Raw genomic sequence first — 23,529 nt, forward strand, 5'->3', positions numbered from 1 at the left:
TCGAGAGGAGTTCGTTCACGAATTTGTTCTCGATTTCCACCGACGTAAGAAGTTGATTCAGGCTTCGCCATTATCAACTATCACCTCATAATATCTCGAGCTAGTAATCTAATTGTTAAATATCTCAAATGTACAAAATACTAAAAGGAAGTTGCAAAGCAAAAGACAGCAAAGTCTGCATAAGTAAAACAAAAAGACAACAATTGACATTCAAAGTTTGTGTTACGTAGATGAACACAATCAAAAAGTAATATTGATTGTGATGATTATCCAATATTCATTGATAAAATATAACTATAGCACGGCGATTTGTTCATATAGTATTCAAAATCTATAAAATCTAATTTGCCAAAAATCCTCAAAATTGGCCAGTCGGACATTACAGAGCGTTACTGTATTACCCAGACTATGATTGATAAAATTTGAGTAAGCTATGATAAAATTTGCCAACAAGTCGGTTACCTACGAATTCTGCCGAGAGCTTCCGACTTCAACATAATCCATCCCAATCCAATACAAATAACCATATTTCTTACCGTCAGTGTACACATCTATACATAAAACACCTGATGATAGACAACACCAAAAGCAGACGTCATAAACATCGCCAGGCATATCCACCACGTGAAATATGACGTCACAGCTCTGACAAGTTCCGACACGAACACGTGACGTAGATTTTGAACATCGTTCACCGTGACATTTGAAACAAGCATTGATTTCTGAAGACGTTTCATTAAAGCATTGGTCGACTCCCAGTCGGTAGTACCTGTGAAGAAAATGCATTTATAACAATAGTTCTAACTGTCTTCGACAATATAATGGAGAAACTTTTATTTGCAACAAAGTACGTACAACCAAGGGACATAGGGAGATATTTATTGAGGAAGGGAAAAGAGGCCCATCCCTTTACAATCTCAAAACAAACGCATTTGCAATGTTTACAAGTGAAGGTAGAAATTATTGTGGGTGAAGGGGCGGCTGTAGCTCCTGTCTTTACTGGTCAGCGGTCCCTTTAATCTACAGTTGGAAATTGACGATATGAGCCCAGGTAGCTGGAATTCAACGAATCGTTAATGATTTGTGTACGATAAAGTAACAGGCATCTCCAATAAATTCAATATTGCCAGTTGATTTTTAAAAAGCTAAAGACTACCCAAAATACCAAATAAAGCTCAATATGTACCTGCTGTTCTTAAAGACTAACTAAAGACAACCCAGTATACTCAATAATCCCAATATGTACCTGCTGTTCTTAAAGAATGACTATAGACTACTCAGTACACCCAATAATCCCAATATGCACCTGCAGTTCTTAAAGAATAACTAAAGACTACCTAGTATACCAAATAATCCCAATATGTACCTGCTGTTCTTAAAGATATCGTCAGAAAGACCAAAAGGATAACTGGAGTCAAATATTGAAGAGAAGCCACAGATAAATAATAAAAAACACTAAAAATCTAAAAAATACAAAAAATACACCGATATTTGAAAGTGAACATTATAAAATGAAGGATATTGCGAAATGTACATTACCTCAAATTAACAATATTAACACAGAAATTTACCTAACAGTTTTCTGACTGTATGGCAACGATCATTTAAAAATACTTAACAACTACTTCAGTTTCATTATGTTAATTTACTTCTCTTTAGAGATATTTACATTTCTTCATTTTGCAAATACTCTTACCAAGACGCCATTTTGCATAGTTCTATATAGTTTCAAAAAATAATTGTTTTCTTTGATAGTTGAAAATAAATTTTAACAGAGCAACTAAGAACGCATTCATCAACACATGCATGAGGAACATTGATGTTCTATTTACGAAATAGAAAACGTTTAATCTGTTTCTATAGAATTTTAGAAACACGCGGGGAATGTTGAGAAAATAAAACTCACTTTCCAAATATTTTTCTTCCGACCAGTATTCTTAAATGTTTTTTGTTCTGCTTCTTGCATTGTGGAAATTTTTCTGTTTGCTTTTGGAAATTCGTTTTAATTGTAAAAAAAAAATACACGTACTGGCCTTAAATAATTTAATAAAATCAAAAACCAGCGTAGTAAAATGTCGAATCGTTAATTTCGTAACAAACTGTGAATTTCCATACAAATCTAAACATTTAGTTTAAATTGAAGCGAACAAAAATTAAATATGTTTCATCGCAGTCCATCCGTCGAAGAACAAATATTTCACAAAATGTGGCTTCCACAAAATCGTAAATTAAGTAGAAATAGTGTCGAGAATACAACAAAAAAAAATTTTTACCTTTTTTTGCAAAGCAGAACTATTCGTTCTGCCCGCTTCCCTTTTCATTCTATTCACTTTAACTTTGGCGATGTCTAAGAAAGCCTGTAGATGCATTTTGGTAAGGAAAAACCGCATAAGACAACAAAGTAAGATGACTCCAATGCGAATGTTATCAAAGTTTGAGTCCGATACTCTATAAAATACACCAACGTTAGTTTAAGAAAGTAGTTACAAAAACATGAGAAGAACGAGGGAAGTCATTTCTTCACTTACGAAAATGAATTATTCCTGCTCGTGAAGTATTCGCGAGCCAAGGGTTTGATCCACAATAAAACAAGACAAAGAGGAGCGAAGAAATTTACATAAAAAAGGACACTAAAAATTTAAAAAATGGTACATTAAGCCAATTATCTCAATTTATGACAACAAAGTGAAGCTGATACATAAACACAATTTATTTATGATGAATATTTAATGTCATTAACGCTACAAATACTACTTATAGAAGAAGCATGTTAGACAAGTATTCCTACTTACAGAAGCAACCTGTTAGATTTGTATTGCTCTATCAAATCCAAGAACATTATTGATATTCTAATGCCAGGAAAGCCGAGAAAGGCTCCGATAATTCCCGAGATAACAGCGAGCGCGAGTTTGAAAATCCATATTGGAGCGGATCCACCTCTGTTGAAGACAATTAAGACAAAGTGTAAGAACACAAATGCTTCGTTATGGTTTTAATTTAAATATCGCGTTCTTGAGACTCGGAATTGACTTACTCTCGTGTGAATCCTTGTTTCTTCAAAAATAATTCAGCTTCTTCAGAAAATATTTCATAACCTAAAGAGAAAGTCGACTCAAACATGAGACGAAAACGATTCGGAGTAGATTGAAAGCTCATAAAACGGAGTAAGTGAAAATTTACTGTTTCTTGATTAGAAAGACAAGATTTCGTCGGTATTTGGCAAAATACAGAATCTTGCTTCTAGGAGACACCTTTTAAAGTACAGTTATTTTAACTTTTTAGAAGAACTCCGTTGTCCACGAAAGTCGTAAAACAACAAAGAGCTGTGTTATTTCCATGTAAAAGAAACAAACAAAGTGAAAGTGATGAAGCCTGATTTGAAGGTAAGAAAGACCCGTGAGCAGGCTAACAGAGACTTACCAAGACCACAGTATAGAGAACATACAGTAGAGCCACTCCATTGAATCATTTTGTGCCACACATATCTTATTAGGCAAGTGACTACCATAGTGGCAGTCAGTAAATTGCATTGTGTGACAAATAGGATTGACGATATGGCAAACGGCAGCAAGTAAACTATTTTCTTATATGCAGCCAATTGCACAGCGAAGTGAAGCTACCGTATATTCCTATACTGTGCCAAGACTTAAGGATTTGTTTCCAAGCAAACAAACAAGGTCGAATTAACGGTACTGTGAATGTTAGTTAAGTTAGTTTAGCTTAAATCCGAAGTATTGTAAATCAGGATCAATGTGAGATGATCCGAAGTGAATCTCAGAGAAAAGCAAATCAAATCTGACCCAAACGAAGCAACACATAATAATTGTCTTCCAATCCTTTATAATTCGCTGCACTTTCTCATCTAATAACGACATCTCTCATTCAGCGCGTTACAATGATTTCACAGTTTTCTGCTCATTTCAGTGATATTTATGGCAAAAAAATATTTAGAAAAAGTTTACGAACTAAATTAAAAGATTACCCGAGTCCAAATTGAACTCCAACATAGATTCATCGACTACCAAAATGGCCATCGCCAGAACAAAGAAAAAAACACCAAATGTCAAGCAGACAGATTTTTCTCCTGAATCATCACCCGACCAATAGGAAGCCGTGAGCAGAAACAAAACACGTCTGTATGTAGAGTAAAGGAAAGCATAAGAACCTTACAGGAGGGGTGGTCACTGTCCCATGTGTAGTGTTTATTTACCTTTTGGGGAAGGCTGGACTCGAATTTAAAATACATAAATACCTTCATTACGCAAGGGTCACAAAAATACCAGAGAAGCATTTTCAATACACTAAATACATTAAGTAATGAGAAGAGATTGTACTTCGCTTGAGAGGGGGGTGGACCTAACCATTAACAATCTTCGGCTCCGCATACCCTTAGTCCTTGCCCCCGTCTATATTTTTTTCAAAAAGATAAATTCAGTCGTGTGTGTTTACATAAATGCTTGAAGCATGAGAAAAGACGAAAGTAAGACCGTCGAAAGAAATGCCAAACGTTGCTGGCAATTTTTATGTCGGAAGGTTTGGTTGCAAACTTAACCTAAAATATCGCATTTGTACAGAACCAACCATCCATAAGTCGAGTTAACACCCAAGTTACCAAGTTAGAGCCCGGAAAAATATGCAAAAAAATTCTAATGTCAATTCTCTGTCACAAAAAAATTTGATAACATTTTGATAACAATTTTGATAATTTGCAAACTTAATGAAAACGAAACGAATGTCCGGACTTCCACCATAGCAGTTTGCCTTCATAATTGACGAGCTTTTGATTAGCCTGAGTGCTTAGAATGCGCAATGTCTAACTCAATTTTCAAACAGTTAGAAAGGTTTTTACAGTACACGATGAACAAAAATATCGCGGATTTTACTGCAATAAAATGAAAGGTCAGCATAAATTTGCCGACTTTGAAGACTGAAAGTCAACAATCGGGCCGACCTCGTTTTCAAGGCTGACATTAAGTCAAGCTTAAGATCCCTTTCGTTTCATTAAAAAGGATACATTGCAAAAAATATGCCCAAGAAATTCCACAATGGCGTCACATTGATGTCGTTACGTAAAAGAGCGGGAAATAAACACGAAATCCCCTCGATGATGATATTGAATATGACGGCAGACACAGCAAAATCAACGAGCCACTTGTATTCTGTATAATAACATTGAAATATCAAATCTGTTTCATCAACCTAATGGGAAAGTGTTTTATGTTAGTTTTACAATATAATTTTATAGTGTATTTATTGAGAGTTTCCAACTTTCAATACTTCGAAAGAAAGGGGGCATGGTGCAAAGTTTCAGTACATATCGAAAATGCTGAAAGCTTGAGGTTATGACGTTATGGCATATTTACTGAGGGGTAGTCATCTTCAAATACATGAAAAAAAAGGGGGGCGTTACAAAGATTCATTACACATCGACTTACTATGCCAAAAGATTGAAGTTATGATGTAATGGGCTATATAGGGGGGGTAGTCATCTTTCAATAACTGGAATGAAAGAGAGATGGTGCAAGAGTTTTATTACATATAGACAATGTTGAAAGTTGTGGAATGTAGCTATTTTTTGACTATTGTCATTGGAGCTTGTGGGAGAAAAGTTAGATAGTGTTTTCCACCATATAAGAAAACCACGTTTGTTTTAAATGTCTCTTTAAAAAGCAGAAAAACTACTATTTAAAGACGACAATCAATACAATAAACCATTTAACACTTATAACATGAAAACATAGTTTTATTTTGTGAAACAATAACAACCCTATTTTAAAACACTTAAAATAGCCAATATGCAGTGGATAGTGCTTTCGAAGCTAAGTACAACCCCTCCAGTAAATGAATGAAGATATTCTTGGTTGTCTGCAAGCAACAAGACATGCAAGACGCCTATCGGGCGTTCACTCGTCCTGCTTGAGACCAGAGTTTGGTCATATTTGAGTATTATAATATAGTTGTCAAATTGCACAACAAAATTCACAGCAATGTAATCTCACATATGGCAATGTATTATGTAGGTAAATAATGTTTCATTATACGTTTTATTACTTACACGTGAAACTACCCAAGACAGATTTCATTAGTTCAAGGACTTCATGTAAGAATGTTATCTCGTGATTGACAGCACAACAAAATCCGAATTTTTTTCAAACTCGGGCAAGCAATTCCTGATTAAACAGTTTATAAATCACAATCGCATTCATAATTTACGTCAATGAAACAAAGCCTCACCCCCTGCCTCAAAATCATATGCTCAATGAACAAGAAAGACTTTACCCCCCGATTCTTACAACCCCCCTGTATATACACGCGGTGACTGAATAAACCACTGATACAAGAGACACTGCTTATGACCACATTTTGGGGCTATTGATTCTAACAGTCCTCAAAAGTTAGTTGACAACTTCTACAATACTTTCTACATACAAAAAAAATATCAAAAATAATATAACTCAGGTACAGGATCAGAAAACGACGGCGCACCCAAAGTCCTGGATCCCAGAAATGCACTTTCAACAACAATGTAGAAATTATGTTGTAAATTATGCGTTGTAATAGATTTTTTGCAAAGTATGTTTTGTTTATAACTTTTAAACACTGCATAGGTACAAGAAAAGTATATTGTATTATAAGTTCAACGCATATTTATATATTCTTGTGTTCCATTCCAAAAGGTTCACCCATTTTTTTCAAAATATGTCTTTGAACCACTAGAGCTTTGGAAATGCACATTTTCTTAAAGTTGTCAAATCACTATTTGAGATGTGTCGGAATTAATAAAACCCCATGATGAGGTCATATGCACTTTAAAATGAGACAAATTTGAAATATACTTCAGGTATTGAAAAGCAATCTTACATTCACTGTTCTCAGTTGAATGTTCATGTTGCAAGGTATGGATAACGGCTCAGAAGATATAAATTGAATTGATGCTCCATTATTTTCTTCCTTTTCCTACAGAACAAAAGAGAAACATTAACGGTGTTTATGAATAACAACTGTTTAGTTTATGCTGATTTTAGCCTGGACAAGATGACAAGAGAATAACAGATCAATTGTAAGAGCCTGTTCATATAAAAAGGCAAACCCAGTTTGGCTGAGCTGGCCAGTTTGCCAGAGGCTAATATGTATTTGAAGTTGTATAAGACAGGCTGGTTCTTCTAAAATGCTGTCAATCCCCTTCTAAAATGTTGTCAATACTTGTTCCATTTTGTGCTAAAGTTCAAATGTGTTTAGACTTGCACATTCCAACATTTTCAAATATTAATTTGTTGCATTTTGTGCCAATATTTGAATGTGTTTAAACTTGAACATTCCACGATTTTTTATTTGAAACCACAATCATGATGGTACAAGCTACAATGCAGCATAATTAGATAAAACTTTTAAACTTATTTTTCAAATGATCATTGTCGCTTTTGAATTAGCCGCCATATTAGAATAAACATGTGAAACAACAGCATGCACAGTCTCCTCACTTCCAGCCCAGTTAAGCCAGGCAAGCCCATTTTATGCTTTCAAATAAGACCTTTAATGAGGAGAAACTGCTTCATTTGGGGAAATCTTGCCAAGCCAGACTGGACCATTCTTCATATGAAGATAATTTTAAAACAAAGTGAATTAATATACAAGGTAAGATATATTGAAAAAGCTATATCATACTGTACAGGCCCTTATAAAATGTCAAAATATATCGCAAAATGTGTACCGAAAGTGTAGCAATAGTAACAATGTAAAAAACAATGAAATGCAACGACAATATGTGAAAACAAATCTTTATAATTAATACCTTGCATCAGAACGCTTAGCTTTATTTGACTTTGTTCTTTGTGTTTTACCAAGGAGTTTTCTCAACTCTGTGTCAGAGGGTGGTACATGACGTACCCATCTAAGGAAAGACATATGTGAAAATTACAACAGAAAATGTCAAAAACAAACACTTGAGACAACATACCCACTGCATAATAATCAACTGGCCAGCAACATATATGGTGAAAATTTGTGAAGAAACAATGCTACCACCAACGTTAGGACAACCTGTATACCAAACAGTGCCTAAAAGGAAAAAAGCCAATTCCCAGATATATTTTCTATGATGTATAGTATTATTTCTTAAGGGAGGGAAGAGATTGGGAAATGTTTAAGGTTATAAGAGCAGTTAACTGAGTGCAAAGTTCTAAACATGACAAAGTATTCCCATATGCATGTTAGGTAGGAGCAAGCACCTAAAACATTGGGCAGACAAAGCCAGAAGGGAGGGGGAGATTAAGAAATGGTTAAGTTTATAAGAGCAGTTGACTGAGTGCAAAGTTCCAAACATGACTAAAGTATTCTCATATGCATATTAGGTGGAGCAGGAACCTAAAACCTTGGGCAGACAAAGCTAGAAAGGCATTATTTGCAGGAAAGTTTGGTGAATTAAGCCATTTCAGATTGAAAATGTTTAATTGCTCCCCTTAAAATGTTAGCCCGTACATGTAGGAGTACACCACAAAACAAACCATCGTAAAGGCTTTGTTCAATCAGAAGCAACTTCTAGCAACAAGTTTGGCTGACAATTTCTTCAGATATTTTTTGGTTTGCTGCACCAATTTATTGATGTGCCATGAAAAGTTTTTCTCGCAAGTTATATAGCTTTTTTGTTAAACACATCTACTAATGTTCAACCAACAAGATAAAATTAACAATGCAACATCCTTGGCGTCAGGCGAGTCAAAGATGATCTGTAAAACCCAGAAATTCATGTTGTTGAATATGCTCGAGGATTCCAAATAGTTTATGAAAACTGAAATTGCAGCTTTCCCTTCTAGTATGATGAACTTTATAAAAAATTTATAACCTGTTGATCAACGTAACTTAACAAATCCAACAAGTTATGAATAACAAAAAACGAATCGGTTACAAATTAAAAACTAAAGTTAGCAGAAGAACATCCTGGAAAATTTTTTTAGACTCATGAACTCTCTGGTCTTGTCAATGTTGTGATGACAAATATCGTCTGCTAATACAAAACTTCCCACTACTGACATTGTATTGCCTTGTTTACACATATTTTCAAAGGAGGATAAATCTTTTGCTGGGCCATTTAGAGGTTCAAAATCTACCTAGCCTTTAATCCGTTTGAAAGTGTTTTGAAGTTTACATTCTTAAAATGAATAATAAATGCGGCAACAATGAATTTGCAATATTGACATGCAGCATGAATCGATAAATTTAGAAAGAAAATGTTGCAAAATCGCTGATCAACCACTGAGTTACGTAAAACTTGCTGAAAAAACAAACACAAGCATTAAGACCGCTTAAAGGGAGATTGTTGTTTTTGCAGCAGCATAAGGTGTCCATTCTAAGAAAAATTTCGGAAGATATTTGCCATTGTAAATGATCTATAATTTATTGTTTAAAATGCTGTGTTTAACAACACATCTTGAATTTATTCTCCACAGAAACCAACGACGCTCTACCCCTTCTTGTCTTTCACCAGAACTACTTCAAAATAAAAATCCCAGCAAACTTATATAAAGACTCGGAATTAAATCACAAAGCCAGCATTTATGATTTTCTTTGATCCACATTGCTGTATGCAAGATTTGTCTAGATAAATTTCCTTATAAGGTTGCTTCTTATAAGGTAAGCTGTGTGAGCCGTGTCTAAGTATGCCGAAACATGTTTGCTATAAAAAAATTTGTCGTCTATTTTAAATGTCTTATAACCATTCTATTTATTCACTTCGCATAGAAGATGGCATGAAGTATGCCGAAACAACAAAGCTTTTGAGATAAAAACAGTCAAAAATTCTAATGTTATAGTGCTGCAACAACAGGCAGAAAGGCGAAGCCAGAGAATAGATAAAATAGCAAATAAATTTGCCGGACTTTCAAAAGGATGCTTTCCTCAACCCTCTAAACTTTACTGAGAAGATGGTCATAAATTTGGCGACCATAATACAGCTGTTATTTGTTTCTTTGAAACGTATTCCGAATGCAGCCTTAATTATCATATCCTTTATACTAATCTCGAAGGAACCTTAATAGATCAAGTAGAGTTCCTATAGAAAGGAATGCAATGTTTTGGTCCTACAGGCTCACAGATTCACAAGACACGGTTGAATAACAAATGCAGAAATTCAATCCATTGATCAAAGATTTGCTTAGATCTATATCGATATATGGCAGCTGGTTTAACTATTTAATTTTCCACGTACGGTAATTTTCCTTTTAAGGTGGGCCACCTGTCATTGCACGTTTAATATTTAATGAAGATTTATGTATTGCTGTGTTTTAGAAATTGTTGTGTTTAATTTATAGTTCTCTTACAGCTACATTTACAAACTTCGTAATGAAAAACTTTCGGCATATGCAACAGAATGTCGGCACTATTGCTTTTCAAACAATCCAAATGTTAAAGCGATCATAAGAAAGCATAATTCCATTTTGACACATTTCATTGTTTTTTTAGCGCATGCGTGAAAAATCACCACAGCAATTATTTTATTGGTTCATATAGCGTTGCCTATGCACGTGATTTCTAGCAGGCAAAAAAAGAAAGGCGAGTCTGTTTGTTATCTTTCAATCCTTTTGGTTGTAGAGAGAAGATTACACGAAGCTTGTGTTTGGTGAAGAAATATAAACGTCAGTGATCTTTATATAAAAACTATAAGACATAGTTAAGAAGAAGGTGGGTGAAATTATTTCTTATTCTTTATATAACGAAAGTGTCGTAATGGGTATTTAGCATTTACCAGATGAAAAGGATTCATTGCCTCAAAGAAACTAAACAAAAGCAAAATGCAATAAACGATAAAACTGGCAAAAGTTATTTCAGTGAAAAATTCTCAATGGAGCTTGTCTTGTTTTGAGCACAGTCTAAATATTTCATTTGATTTTGTAAGCGCCAACTCTCGCTTCTCGTCGCGACGCACTTTTATTGAGAGTACTTTATCATGCCATTGTTTTATTGACATTTTTACTTGAGTCATAACAAAATAAATATTATAGAAACCTTCGTCTTCTGAATTCTATCTTAAATAGTTGCATTGCAACCAGAAACCTTCATTCCCATCGTTCATTCAAAATAAATTTTAAGTTTTTGTAGTACGACAAAATTATTTTGAAACTGGAACAGCTGCTACAAAAAAATTTCGTGATCATTTTAATAGTTTATGATCACAAACAAAAATATGGAGAACAAAAAAATTGTAGTTGATATGAACGAGCATCGATAAATTCGTTAAATATACTTATTTTTATTGGAAGAAAATGCATACGGAAGAAAATAATTTTTTTCAAGTATTGTTGAACTCATGATATTAGTTCTCCTTTATGTTGGGAAGACAGCATGTATGGTCGGTTCAATACGAGACTGCCACCTGTATATGTACATTACAAATAAGACACTTGTATCAAGTGTTTTCTCGAAAAGATTAACTTCATAACACCTCGTCGCAACGCAAATACCTTGTTCATCAGCTACAAAAGAAGGTTTGTTGACGCTACGTTAAATAAACTACTAGAAAAGTCTTTGAAATCGGAACAGCTGCTAGGAAAAAAAATTTCCGCGATAAATTTGTTCTTCCATTCTCACACACAAAAGAAATTTACTTAAAATGTGAGCACAGGAAGTTGCCATGGATATAAATCCATAATTTTATCAGATGTACTACCTTTTATTGGAAGAAAATGCCGACAACAATATAATTTTCTTCAAGTTAGAAACTATTACTAAACTCATAAACTCTACGCTATTTTATGTTTATAAAACGTCGGTTAAATGCAAAACTTCCGGCTTCCGTATTACCCCGCACTAAAATATTTTTAAATTTGCATGTTTTTTATGAACTTTAGCCATTGCAAGACTACATAGTTCTTAAAATCAACATAGCTAACGTGAATAAGAACATAAATCTCCAAAATTGTAAAGAAAGTTCTGCAAAAAGACTAAATTTTGTAAAAGATTATCGTGACTGAAGAAATGTTTTATTGATTCGTTGCTATGTGTCATTTCTACCATTTTTACCAACATCGGAAATTTAGCGGTCAGAAAAATAAACAAATGTGTATTGATTGGTTAAATTTTGCTAAATGAATATTTATCACCAATGACATTGTAAAGATGGTACTTTTAATTTAAAATTAACAGCTATTATTTATTTTGCTAAAACCTAGACACAATTAAAAAATAGTGTTCATCGTTACTTCGATCTATATAGGTTAAAAGCTGACAATTAAGTAATTCAACGATATTCTTTTCGAAGGTGTAAGTTACCTTATCAGTGACGTATTCAAAATAACTTTTTGGAAACCTTTCAATGCCGATAACAAAAAAATGATGATTAGATCGTTGAGATGTGATCATTTCGGGTAGAATTAAAACTTCATCTTCACAAAAGTTACACTTTCTCTTCTTTTTGCACATTGAACAAAATTGAGCATTCTACGTCTGATGACTTTGACATTTCTTATAGAAGCCAAACTGTTTACTATGTCAAAATTAGTATGAAAAATGCAAATTAAGAAGTCATCTGCATATATAGAATAAATATAAACTAAAATTTACGTTTTCAAATCGGAACGGAAACTGCGAAAAAAACTTTGTACTTTTGTGCTCAGAGACAAAAGAAATTTGCAGAAAAATTTTAAAACGCGGAGCTCACATGAACTTTGGCTGTAATAAAATTTGTCAGAGTTATCATTTTTACATCGAAAGAGAAATGCCGGCAAGAAAACAATTTTCGTCAAGGATTCAATTGGGTGTTCTCATCCATTTTGTGGTGAATACCAACAACATCAATTCAACAAAAAGAACTTCCCGAAACTGACTATTGTAGTGGCCGATTTACAATTATTTTGAAGACGAATATAGTTTTGAACTTCAGTACAGTATAAGGCTTTGTTTACATGAGACCGGAACGAAGTGAAACCGGAATGAAAAGTGGAATTTGTTGCATGTTTTCATGGACCGGCACAAAATCACGAAAAATCTTCATTCGCGCAATGTCTCTTTTGCAGCTAATTTACACTTGCTAGCCACTTTGCTTTTGTAACTTGCTTTTGTGCGCATGTGTTGATGCCATTTCTGAGCGGTCTATTACAGGAAAGCATAGTTATATTTTCGTACATTTCATTGTTTTTATAGCGCATGAGTGAAAAATAACCAAAGCAAGTAATTTATTGGTTAACAGATTCGCTTTGTATATGCACGTGATCTCTACCAACAAAAAAAGAAAGGGCGAGTCTGTTTGTTATCTTTCAATCCTTTTGGTTGCAGAGAGAAGATTACACGGAGCTTGTGTTTGGTGAAGAAATATAAGCGTCAGTGATCTTCATATAAAAACGATAAGACATAATTAAGTCAAAGGTTGGTGAAATTATTTTTTATTCTTTATATAATGAAAGTGTCATGATGTGCATTTAGCATTTACCAGATGAAAAGAATTAAGCATTGCCACGAAAAGACCAAATAAAACAAAGTACAATAAACCACAAAACTAGCAAAAGATATTTTCATTCAAATTTTCTGACAGGAACTTTTTTTGTTTTAAACAAAGCCTAAATATTTCAGTTGATTTTGTCGGCGCCAATTTTCGCTGTTCATCCCGACGTGTTTTTGTTCAGAATTCTTTATCATATCTTTGTTTCTACTTCAGACATAACAAAATACGTAGAAACCTTCGTCTTTTGAGTTCTATTTTATATAGTTACATTGGGCACAGAAGCATTCATTCCCATCTTTCATTCAAAATAAACTTTAAGTTTAATGAGTTATGACAAAAATGTTTTGAAACTGAAACAGCTGCCACAAAAGGAATTTCGTAGTCATTTTAGTAGTTTATGATCAGAGACAAAAAGACATTTGCATAAAATATGGAGAACAAAAAAATTGTTTGTGATATAAAAGAACACCGATAAATTCGTTAAATTTACTTATTACTATTTGAAGAAAATGCATATGGAAGAAAACGATTTTGTTCAAGTATTGTTGAAGTCATGAAATTTGTTCTCCTTTATGTTGCGAAGACAACAGGTATTGTCGATACGAGACTGCCACCTGTATATGTAAATATATTACAAATAAGACACTTGTATTATATAAGTGTTTTCTCAAAAAGATTAAATTGATAACACCGCCTCGCAACGTAAAAACCTTTTTCGTCAGCTACAAAAGAAGGTTCGCTGACGCTACGTTAAATATACTACTGGAATAGTATTTGAAATCAGAGCAGCTGCTAGGAGAAAAACTTTCGTGATAAATTTATTCTTTCATGCTCACGCACAAAAGAAATTTATATAAAAATGTGAGCACAAGGAGTTGCGTCTGATGTAATAAATCACTAGAGTATGAATACAAGTGTTACATGTCATTATCAGTATAAAAAAGCAGGTTTTATATCATTTAAAAATGATTTATAGCCAAAGAAACTAAATTTCTTTCTTTTACAAGTTAAACAAGTTACTCCAAGCATACGGTGGGCTTTACGTGTAATGATAGTTCATTTCCAAAAAAACCTCATCCAATACGTCTATTAGATCTATCAAAATCATTATATGCATATTAAATAAAATATTTTTCGATTTAAAAGTATTTTTGAAATATGATTACAATAAATATCTGGCAAACGAATCATTTTACATGTGAAAAAGTTAACTCGATGAATTAGAAAGAAAATGTGGCAAAAAGGTCCAGATTATTTACTAAACAGCATCTCATAATGAGTGAGCTAGGTAGCATTTGCTAACAAAAACTATCTCGCATGCGTAAATTGTAATTAAGATTTTTTAATTTCAATATGTGCGACATTGGTTTGAGTTGCCCAACCATAGATCGACTACTGATAGCAAATAATTTCAAAAGAATTCTTTTAAAGACTTGTTGTGGATTGAAAGAATAAAGCTTGGTACATCATAGCATGTTATGCAAGAAACTAAATTCTTCAAGGGCTTCGTTTTTTTAGGTAGAAAATGTATTTAAAATCAATCTTTAGAAAACCTTCAATTTTACATACATAAAGTACAACCGTATCACAAATATACATGCCACACTTTAAAGATTATGAAAAACGTCTGATTTCGTAAAATATTTGTACGATATATATATATATAATAATTGAACGATAAAATTAGAACGTTGCAACAAACGTCTTTGATTATTATGATCTTAAGTCTTTTATTAAACTTTTCAGCCTGAATGAAGTTCATTTAATTTGAGTTTTGAGTTTTAAAACGGACGCTCTGCATATCCTTCTGGACTAATGGCTTATAAATATACAGTCCGTTACAGCTTTTCAATTTGTTTCGAAAAACGTTATAAATGGTTCTCAATTCATTGTATCTTTCCAATTTTTTTTATCTTAAAAGACACATGCAACATAAAATTCGGATTATTATTTTTGTAATTTACATAAAGGTATAGCTCCAACTAATAGTTCACCAATGTTTGAGACTTAAAGGATAAATATTTTTGAAGATATGGAGGTTTAAAATTGATGCTTTTCGGATAACGTATTAAAAATACCCGACGAGCTAACGACGGCTACCGATTGGAAAAAGGTCGATGTGACGTAATAGTTGACATTAGCTAAACGCGGTCAATTGCGCGCTTCGTTCAAAATATGGTTTGTTGTACCGCATTTAATTGCAAAAACGGTTCTTCTAAGAACCACAAAACGTAAAAGGTTTCCTTTTTTTTCGTTTCCCGAAAACAAACGCATGCGAGATATTTGGATTGAAAAGATCCGACGCAAAAATTGGAAGCCAACAAACACCTCAAAATTGTGCTCGCAACATTTCGAGAGTTCGTGCTTCGTGCAAAATTTTGAAGCGATGCAATCAGTAGGATGGACAACAGGACGGCTTCGCCTTAAGAAGAATGCTGTACCCACGATTTTCGAATACTCTGTGGAATCCACAAGTGTAGCATCTAAAAGGAAACAGCCAACAAATGTTAGAACTGCATTTGAGAAGAGACGAAGTCAAGAGCTGAATGTTATAATTATAGTTAGCAAAATTTTCTTACATTTATCAAAAACTAAGCTATATAGCATTACAAGACAATTTTATAATTTGGGATTATTGACGACGTTCTTGCAGAACATGACGACTTTCTTGTAGACGACGACCACGATGTCTCGTCATCGGCTCAAAATGTTTGTGCGTTTTACCTCAAAGGAAGTTTGTCTAAGATGAATGATGTCAAAATATATGTAGACAGCGAAACACAAACATGTACAGTGGTAACTAATTCAGACAAATGTCGTTTGATCTTTTCTGTGTTATTTTAACTCATAGAAAATTCCCTAACGTACCTTAGAAACGCAATGTGAAATGCCAAGCAGCCATAACAATCCGTCCACAAAAACACGTAAGGTCAAGAACCACTCAAACAAAAGTAATAAATATGATAAGTAGATGTATAGACTTTCCATTCCGGCCGTTTTGATTTTTGTAAAAAATTCAGCAATACGATAATTTTATGCTAAGGTATGGAGGTTGAGTTTATTTCAACAAAAAATCAGACGACTTTATGTGAAATTGAACATTTTGAGGATAGCGATGTATGGTCTGATACAGAGAGCACGTCGACGATGAGCAATAGCTACAATGGATCAGACTCTCAATGTTCAAATGAGTTAAGCAAAAATGAAGAATCCGACAATGACAATGCGACGTTAGTACCAACTATCCAGTCACCTGACTATTCTTTACATTGCTTTTCTCTGTTATGTTTCTCAAAACGTTACGTTTATCTCTCTCTGATTCTGATGGTAATTTTTATGTCATATGAAAGATGCTCAAAATAAGAGAAAATACATAGTGTTTGATTGTTGCTTGAGACAGTTAGTGAGTCAATGCCCATGTTGTGGTGAAAGCTGCTCCATTGTGACGAAAACGACTTGTAGTATGGTTAACGTACTAGCAAAATGTCATTATGGTTATGTTTGAGACTGGATTAGCCAACCTCTGCATGGGCGAATGCCTTTGGGTAACTTGGTCTTTACTGCCAGCATCTTATTTAGTGGAAGTAGCCCCAGCAAAGTTCTTCAATTCCTTCGTCACTCAGGCATATAATTTCTGTCAGAACGTACATATAGCTATATTCAAACAGCATATTTGATACCCAGTGTTTCAAATGTTTGGCATAAGCACCAAAAGCATCTTCTAGAAACAATCAGAGAAAGTAACATTAACCTTGGAGGAGATGAAAGATGTGATTCGCCTGGATATTGTGCCAAGTATGGGTCATATAGCTGCATGGATTTGGAATCTAACAACATTTTAGACACACAACTAGTTCAGGAAACAATTCTTCAACAACTGTACATAAAGCATGATTCGATTACTCACATAATTATGTTAAACAGTCCAATGAAGTGTCCAACTCTGGAGCAATGGAACTTGAGGGATTAACAAGTTGTTTGGCAAAGTTTGATGAAAGTGGGATACAGGTGAAATCAATGACCACAGACAGACATGCTCAAATCAAGTCCTACATGTCAAAACAAAGACCAAAAATCGAGCACTACTTTGATGTATGGCATGTAGCGAAAAGTATAGATTGTCATAACAAACCAACCTTTTACACATTTCATCAATAATCAAAATCTAACAGGAATCAAAAAGAAAATTTTGGCAGCATCAAAAAAAAAGTGGTTGCAAATTATTGTCAGATTGGGCCCATTCAATTTCCAGCCATGTATACTGGTGTGCTGCTTCCAGCAATGGTGATGAAGAATTTGTCAAAGCAAAGTGGTTGTCAGTCCTCAACAATATAAGTGACATCCATGAGGGACATAGTGATGTATTCCCATAATGTGAACATGATATGTTAGAGCCTAGAATAAAGGGTATTGTAAGTGAATAAATTTCAAAGTAACATCAACATTCTTCTTTTTTGTTAACTAACTTCTGATCTTAGGTTCAAAAGCTTATGTTGAGCTGTCTTGGATTGTTGAGTCCAAGTATCTCATGAGAGATAATGAAAAACTCAGTTATCAGAAGCAGACTTCATCCATCAAAGGTTTCCACCAAGTGGTGATTCTTTTTGCACCAAAACATATCCATTTTTTCTACAGATCAATGGAAGCAAAGTAATATAATTATGACTTGTGTATGATTATTTAGTCATCATTGCAAAAGCAATAAGTTGCAATAGTTGTAAACATAAATTTAACATTCATTTGTTGATTGTTGATTGCCACTCTTCATTTCAATGAGAATGGAAACAAAGCTCAGAAAACGAAGAATGGTGGGCAAGCAGAAGAGGCATTGACTTAAAGAGTGGCTTATCCAAAGTCAAAAGAAGGACAAGGGGTCATCAAACCAGTGAAAGTTGACAGCATTTATGGTTAGCACAGAAAAATAAACTTACCTTTTCTCAAATTGCAATGCAAAGCAAACATAAATAATGATTTGTTTTTTGGATATGTTGAGGACTTGATGAAAGAAGTTTTGTACTGCAGACGCATTAATCTAACACTGTCCAAAGCTCTTGATGTCGCTGGAGTGAACGAAATACCTGTCTCATTGACTCGCCACAAATCAAAAATCGGCAAAACTGATGCTATTAAGCAACACAAATCTCGCTTTAATAAATAAAATGCAACTAACCATTCAACAATTTCAGTTCTGTGAATGTATTCATCTTCGCTTTCCGATGACGAAGAATTGTCATCATTTTCACCACCTTGTGTGTTGGCCAAAGGCTCAAACATTTAAGGTTGTACCTCATTGTTATTGATGATAATATTATAATCGGCTTCTTCTTCAGAAAAATCCATTAATTTTTGATCAATAAAAAACAGTAATGTTGTTGTTGTTGTTGTTGTTCGTTATTCGCAAGGGGATGATGACCTTGACAAGTTAACTCAAGTACTAGAAGACTGGGTACGGTGAGTTCTGAGGTGGCTAATAAGACCAATCTTGGCACGGAATGTTCTCGAACACGAAGAACAAACCAAAAATGCATCTGATGTTGAAGCACTGGCTGCTCTTGATTTCCGCGGCTCACGTTTCTGTTTGGCTTCCACAGTCCGCCTTTCTTCTGATGCTTGACAGCCCTTAAAGATGAGATCGCGCCAGGTTGATCCGTTCCCTGCAACTTTGTCCCATATTGCGGTGTTGATGTTAAAGGACTTCAATGAGGTCTTTATAATCGGCTTCTTCAGAAGAAGAATCCATTAATTTTTGATAAATAAAAAACAGTAATAGCAAACAACTGAAAGCCGTGCAAGTCGTAGAACGATATAAAAACAATGCTTGTTTATGTCAACTAATACGTCACTCTTTCCCAGTTCCCAGACTTAAACAATCTCACGGCGTTTTAGCAATGGTCAACGAATACCGTGTTTTTACCGATTATAACCCTAAATATCTTTTGAAATATTTTGCGGACGACTTTGAAACTTGGTACGTCTTATTTTCACGTTAAAGGCATTACAAGAAAATAAATTTGTCTTCTAGCTTGCATGTGTCCTTTATGGGGAACCCTTACCTGTTAAGACGTGTTTCTGCGGAAAAGAGGGAATTATTAAAAACAAATGCAGAAGTTCTGTCAATCTGCATTGCCACTTAGCGGAAGATTTATAAACTAAATTTAAAAATACGAGGTAAATATTGTAAAAAATAGAGCACCTGTCTTTTCCATTGAATAATAAATTTTCAAATATATATGAAAAATTTGCATATGAGCTTGTTATAATGGTCGATATTGCTTCTACCACTATACTACAAAAATTTCATAGTGGAAAATTGGCTGAAGAATATTACGACAGAAACGTAGCAGGATTTGTTTCAAAGCAATCATAATTTTCAAGCTATTATCGAAAAGTATACTTTCAATTTCGCCCGTTGCATATTGTTTCTATGACGCATGCGCAAAAAGCCATCTTATAGCAAGCATTTATTGATTCATAGACTTGCCGTTGTTTACACACATCTGTTCATTTAATTTTAACGCAACTGGTTGCAAACTAAAGAGTTTTAGAAGCTTTGATTTTGTCAAGAATTTAAAGTGCCAGCTATCTTTGAATCGGTGATAACATAGTAGTACAAGGTGGGAGAACTTGTAACATTGCTTTAATTAAAGGGGTTGCTTCGACTAAATGTAGAAAGCCGAGTAACTAAATCGACGCTGACAAAATGCAACGAAATATTTAGCTTGCTCAACAAAGGCAAGTTAATGTCACTACTTTTAGCCAAAGTTTTGACATAAACTTGCCTAGTTAAGCAAGCTAAATGTTTCGTTTAATTTTGTCAGCGCCGATTCTCACTTCTTATTTGACGCGTTTTTTATCACATTAGTTTATCACTTCATTTTATTCACATTTTTAAGATTGGACATAATGCTTACATATATTTAAAACTTTCATCTTCTGAATGCATAAAAATTATTTTATATAAAAATGTTTTCAAAATAAGACAGCTGCCTGTAGAAAAACTTTCGTGATCAATTTACTGTTTGATACGTGTTCAAAGAGAAAAGAAATTAAGGTGAAAACGGATGACAAGCACGTAGATAGATCAATTTTATCAGATGTATTGAGTCTGAAAACTTTCTTCAGTTATTACTCAAACAATAAACTCTATGCTACTTATCTTGTAATGACAACACGTATTGCCGGTCGGTTCTTTACAAGATTCCACCTGCGTACACAAATTACAAATAAGACATCTTGAGTGAAATGACTGTTTTCTCAAAATGATCATTGGCTTAGTTGATATTGCTTCAACAGCTACCATAGAAAAATAGGGAGAAAAAATCTTTGAAAAATAAACAGACTTTTGGTAGTGGTAATTTTATAACAATCATAAATATTGATGCCATTATCGGAGAGCGTCTTATTTTATTATTGACGCATTCCCGAGAAAATATCGCAGCACGTATTTCTTTGCTTACCATCGCCTTTGATGTTTGTTTGTCTCATTAAAAAAGATCATCCCCGCACACGTACAAATGAGCTCCTCAACGTAACCATGTTTTTGTGGCCAGTTCACACGATCCGATTTCTCGAGGCTCAATTTATATGTGTTCACACGATCCGTATTTTAGGATCCAACAAATCGGATCGTGTGAACACACCTTAAGTGTGGCAACTTATAGATCAACATATGATAAGCTTTAAAAAACAAATGCAATAATTGAGTTATCTACCTTACAAATTCTTTGAATCTAGATTCATATGCGGCAGATAATTGAGGCGTTTGATTGCATCTCCCTTAAATATGAGGTAACCTGTCAGAAGAGGCTTAACTAGAACGTTAATTGGAGGGAGAGTTCAAACCTATGTATTCTATTGTGCCCTAATGATTTCTTTTGGACGTGAGTTGAATTTCAAAAGAAATTAGTAGGGCACACATGAATATATGAATATACACACCCCTAATTAACGTTCTAGTTACGCCTTTGCCTGTCAGTGCATGCATCTGTCTTGCACATGCATACATTTAAGACTAGAATTTGAAAATGTTAAGACATAGATTTCCACAAAGTATTGGTAAACAGCAAAGCCGAATAGCTCTGTTTATCTCTTTGATGTAAAATGTATAAAAGCAAACAAAACTGTTTTATTTGAAAATTTTAGTTTGAGTAAATATGGGAGATTCTGCAACTTTAAGAAAAGAAGATAGCCAGTCAATTGATAAATCTAAGATATTCAACGATCCAATTCATGGTTTCATCGAATTTCATCCTTTGTTGGTCAAGATTATCAACACACGACAGTTTCAGCGTTTGAAAGATATAAAGCAGTTGGGACTCTGTGATTATGTTTACCCTGGAGCAACTCACAGTAGGTAAGGTTATTACGTGGAAAACACTATGGGATATGTTTTAAACATTAACTGGTGAATAGCGCAACTTTTGAAAATTTTTACTCAGACAATTTATCTTCAAACAGGTTCGAACACGCTCTTGGAACATCTTATTTGTGTGGAAAATTGATCGATACACTTTACGAGCTTCATCGTGAAGAGAGAAAAGGAGAAAATATAAAAAGGATTGAAATCACAAAAGAGGAACGTTTATGTGTCAAAATAGCAGGTCTTTGTCGTGGTCTTGGCCATGGACCGTTCTCTTATTTCTTCGAAAAAGTGTACATGAAAAAGTTTTGTCGTAAAACTGCTGACAATGCTGACAATGAGTGGAAACACGAAAAGGCGTCACTGAAACTCTTTGAAGATATGCTCGAGTCAAATGGTGAACTTGAGGAGAGTTTTGCAAAGGAAAACCTTGATGAGGATCATATAAAATTCATTAAAGATCTCATCATAGGTAATTCTAAAAATCAAAATAAATTTCATACTAACTCTCATTAGGATTCAAACTCATTATTTAATATTCCTCCCAAAATATTATTCCAGTAACGCAACTCCACATTTATATTATAGTCGCCCGAGACTTAATAAATTCTCGTTGTATACAGGTAAAGACCCCAACGAAGAAGAAGAAAAAGTAGAAAGAAAATGTCTATTTACAGGTCATTCAAAATGGTTTCTTTATGAAATCGTATCAAACAAACGAAATGGCATCGACTGCAACAAGTTTGATTACATTGCCCGTGACTGCGCTAATGTTGGAGTGAAAAGTAGTTTTGACCATCGACGCTACTTTGAAAATATTTGTATCATGTCTATTGACGACCAACTTCATATCTGCGTACGTGACAAAGAGGTGTTTAACTTGTACGAGTTGTTCCACACACGTTGGTCCCTCCATCACAGAGTTTATCAACACAAAACTCAGGCACCAATAGAAGATTTGCTAGCTAGGGCGTTTTACGAAGTCGATAAAATCATGAAAATCTCAGAAGCTGTGAAAGATATGAAACGATACACCATTCTAACAGACAGCATTCTGTATGATATCTTACGAAATGAGAGCGGGTTGCAAGCTGTCAAAAACGCACAGGAGTTGATAAGATGCATAGAAGAACGGAAGATTTACAAATTCTGTGGTCAGACTGATCTAACGTCGAGCGACCCTTGCCCAAAAGAAGATGAAATCGCCCAAAATTTGATTGATCTATCAGAAGAAAAATTGACAAAAAACGACATATTTGTTTTTATAGTGGAGTTCGACTTTGGGATGAAAAATAAAAATCCAGTTGATGCTGTCAGGTTTTTCGATAAATACCGCACGGAAACGTTTCCGATAAAAAGAGAAGAAGTTAGTAAAATGATGCCACAAAATTTCCAGGAAACATATGTCAGAGTTTACGCAAAAAAACCGGAACAAAATGAAGACCAGATTCAATTGATTAATGAAATGTTTGAAAAATGGTGCGACAATAATCATTATCCAAAGCCTTATGTTCCTAAAGCTTTATGAACGATTTTATGCCACATCTTTCTGTTCTAAAAACGCACTTGACAGTTTCTTATAACTTAAACAACATATCGTAAATTCAAAACATCAATGATTATAGACACATTAAATGCACAAGTCGCACAATGGGCTTAAGACTGGTATAGCAGAGTTAAAAGGTGAAAGGTTTATCATAGACCGAGACTTGTAGCGTATAAGGCTTTCTGCTTTTGA

The 23,529-nt window shown here is 34.2% G+C and overlaps 2 protein-coding genes across 2 annotated transcripts; one reads left to right on the forward strand and one right to left on the reverse strand.

The window, feature by feature from the left end:
* Nucleotides 1–95: 95 nt before the first annotated feature.
* LOC124436038 (transmembrane protein 161B-like) lies at nucleotides 96–4,584 on the reverse strand. Its single transcript, XM_046985965.1, has 8 exons — nucleotides 4,553–4,584; nucleotides 3,983–4,134; nucleotides 3,035–3,095; nucleotides 2,793–2,939; nucleotides 2,529–2,630; nucleotides 2,274–2,448; nucleotides 1,367–1,463; nucleotides 96–769 (listed from the first exon to the last, which is right to left on the reverse strand). Exons 1-8 carry the CDS (start codon nucleotides 4,582–4,584, stop codon nucleotides 552–554), a joined length of 984 nt encoding a protein of 327 aa, XP_046841921.1. The 3' UTR covers nucleotides 96–551.
* Nucleotides 4,585–10,589: 6,005 nt separating this feature from the next.
* Nucleotides 10,590–23,529, forward strand: LOC124437350 (deoxynucleoside triphosphate triphosphohydrolase SAMHD1-like). Its single transcript, XM_046987327.1, has 5 exons — nucleotides 10,590–10,677; nucleotides 13,181–13,356; nucleotides 21,575–21,785; nucleotides 21,890–22,263; nucleotides 22,415–23,529. The coding sequence occupies exons 3-5, from the start codon at nucleotides 21,586–21,588 to the stop codon at nucleotides 23,317–23,319; spliced, it is 1,479 nt and encodes a 492-aa protein (XP_046843283.1). The 5' UTR covers nucleotides 10,590–10,677; nucleotides 13,181–13,356; nucleotides 21,575–21,585; the 3' UTR covers nucleotides 23,320–23,529.

The sequence above is a fragment of the Xenia sp. Carnegie-2017 genome, unplaced genomic scaffold, assembly GCF_021976095.1.
Source record: "Xenia sp. Carnegie-2017 unplaced genomic scaffold, XeniaSp_v1 HiC_scaffold_16, whole genome shotgun sequence".
NCBI classification, from domain to species: Eukaryota; Metazoa; Cnidaria; class Anthozoa; order Malacalcyonacea; family Xeniidae; genus Xenia; species Xenia sp. Carnegie-2017.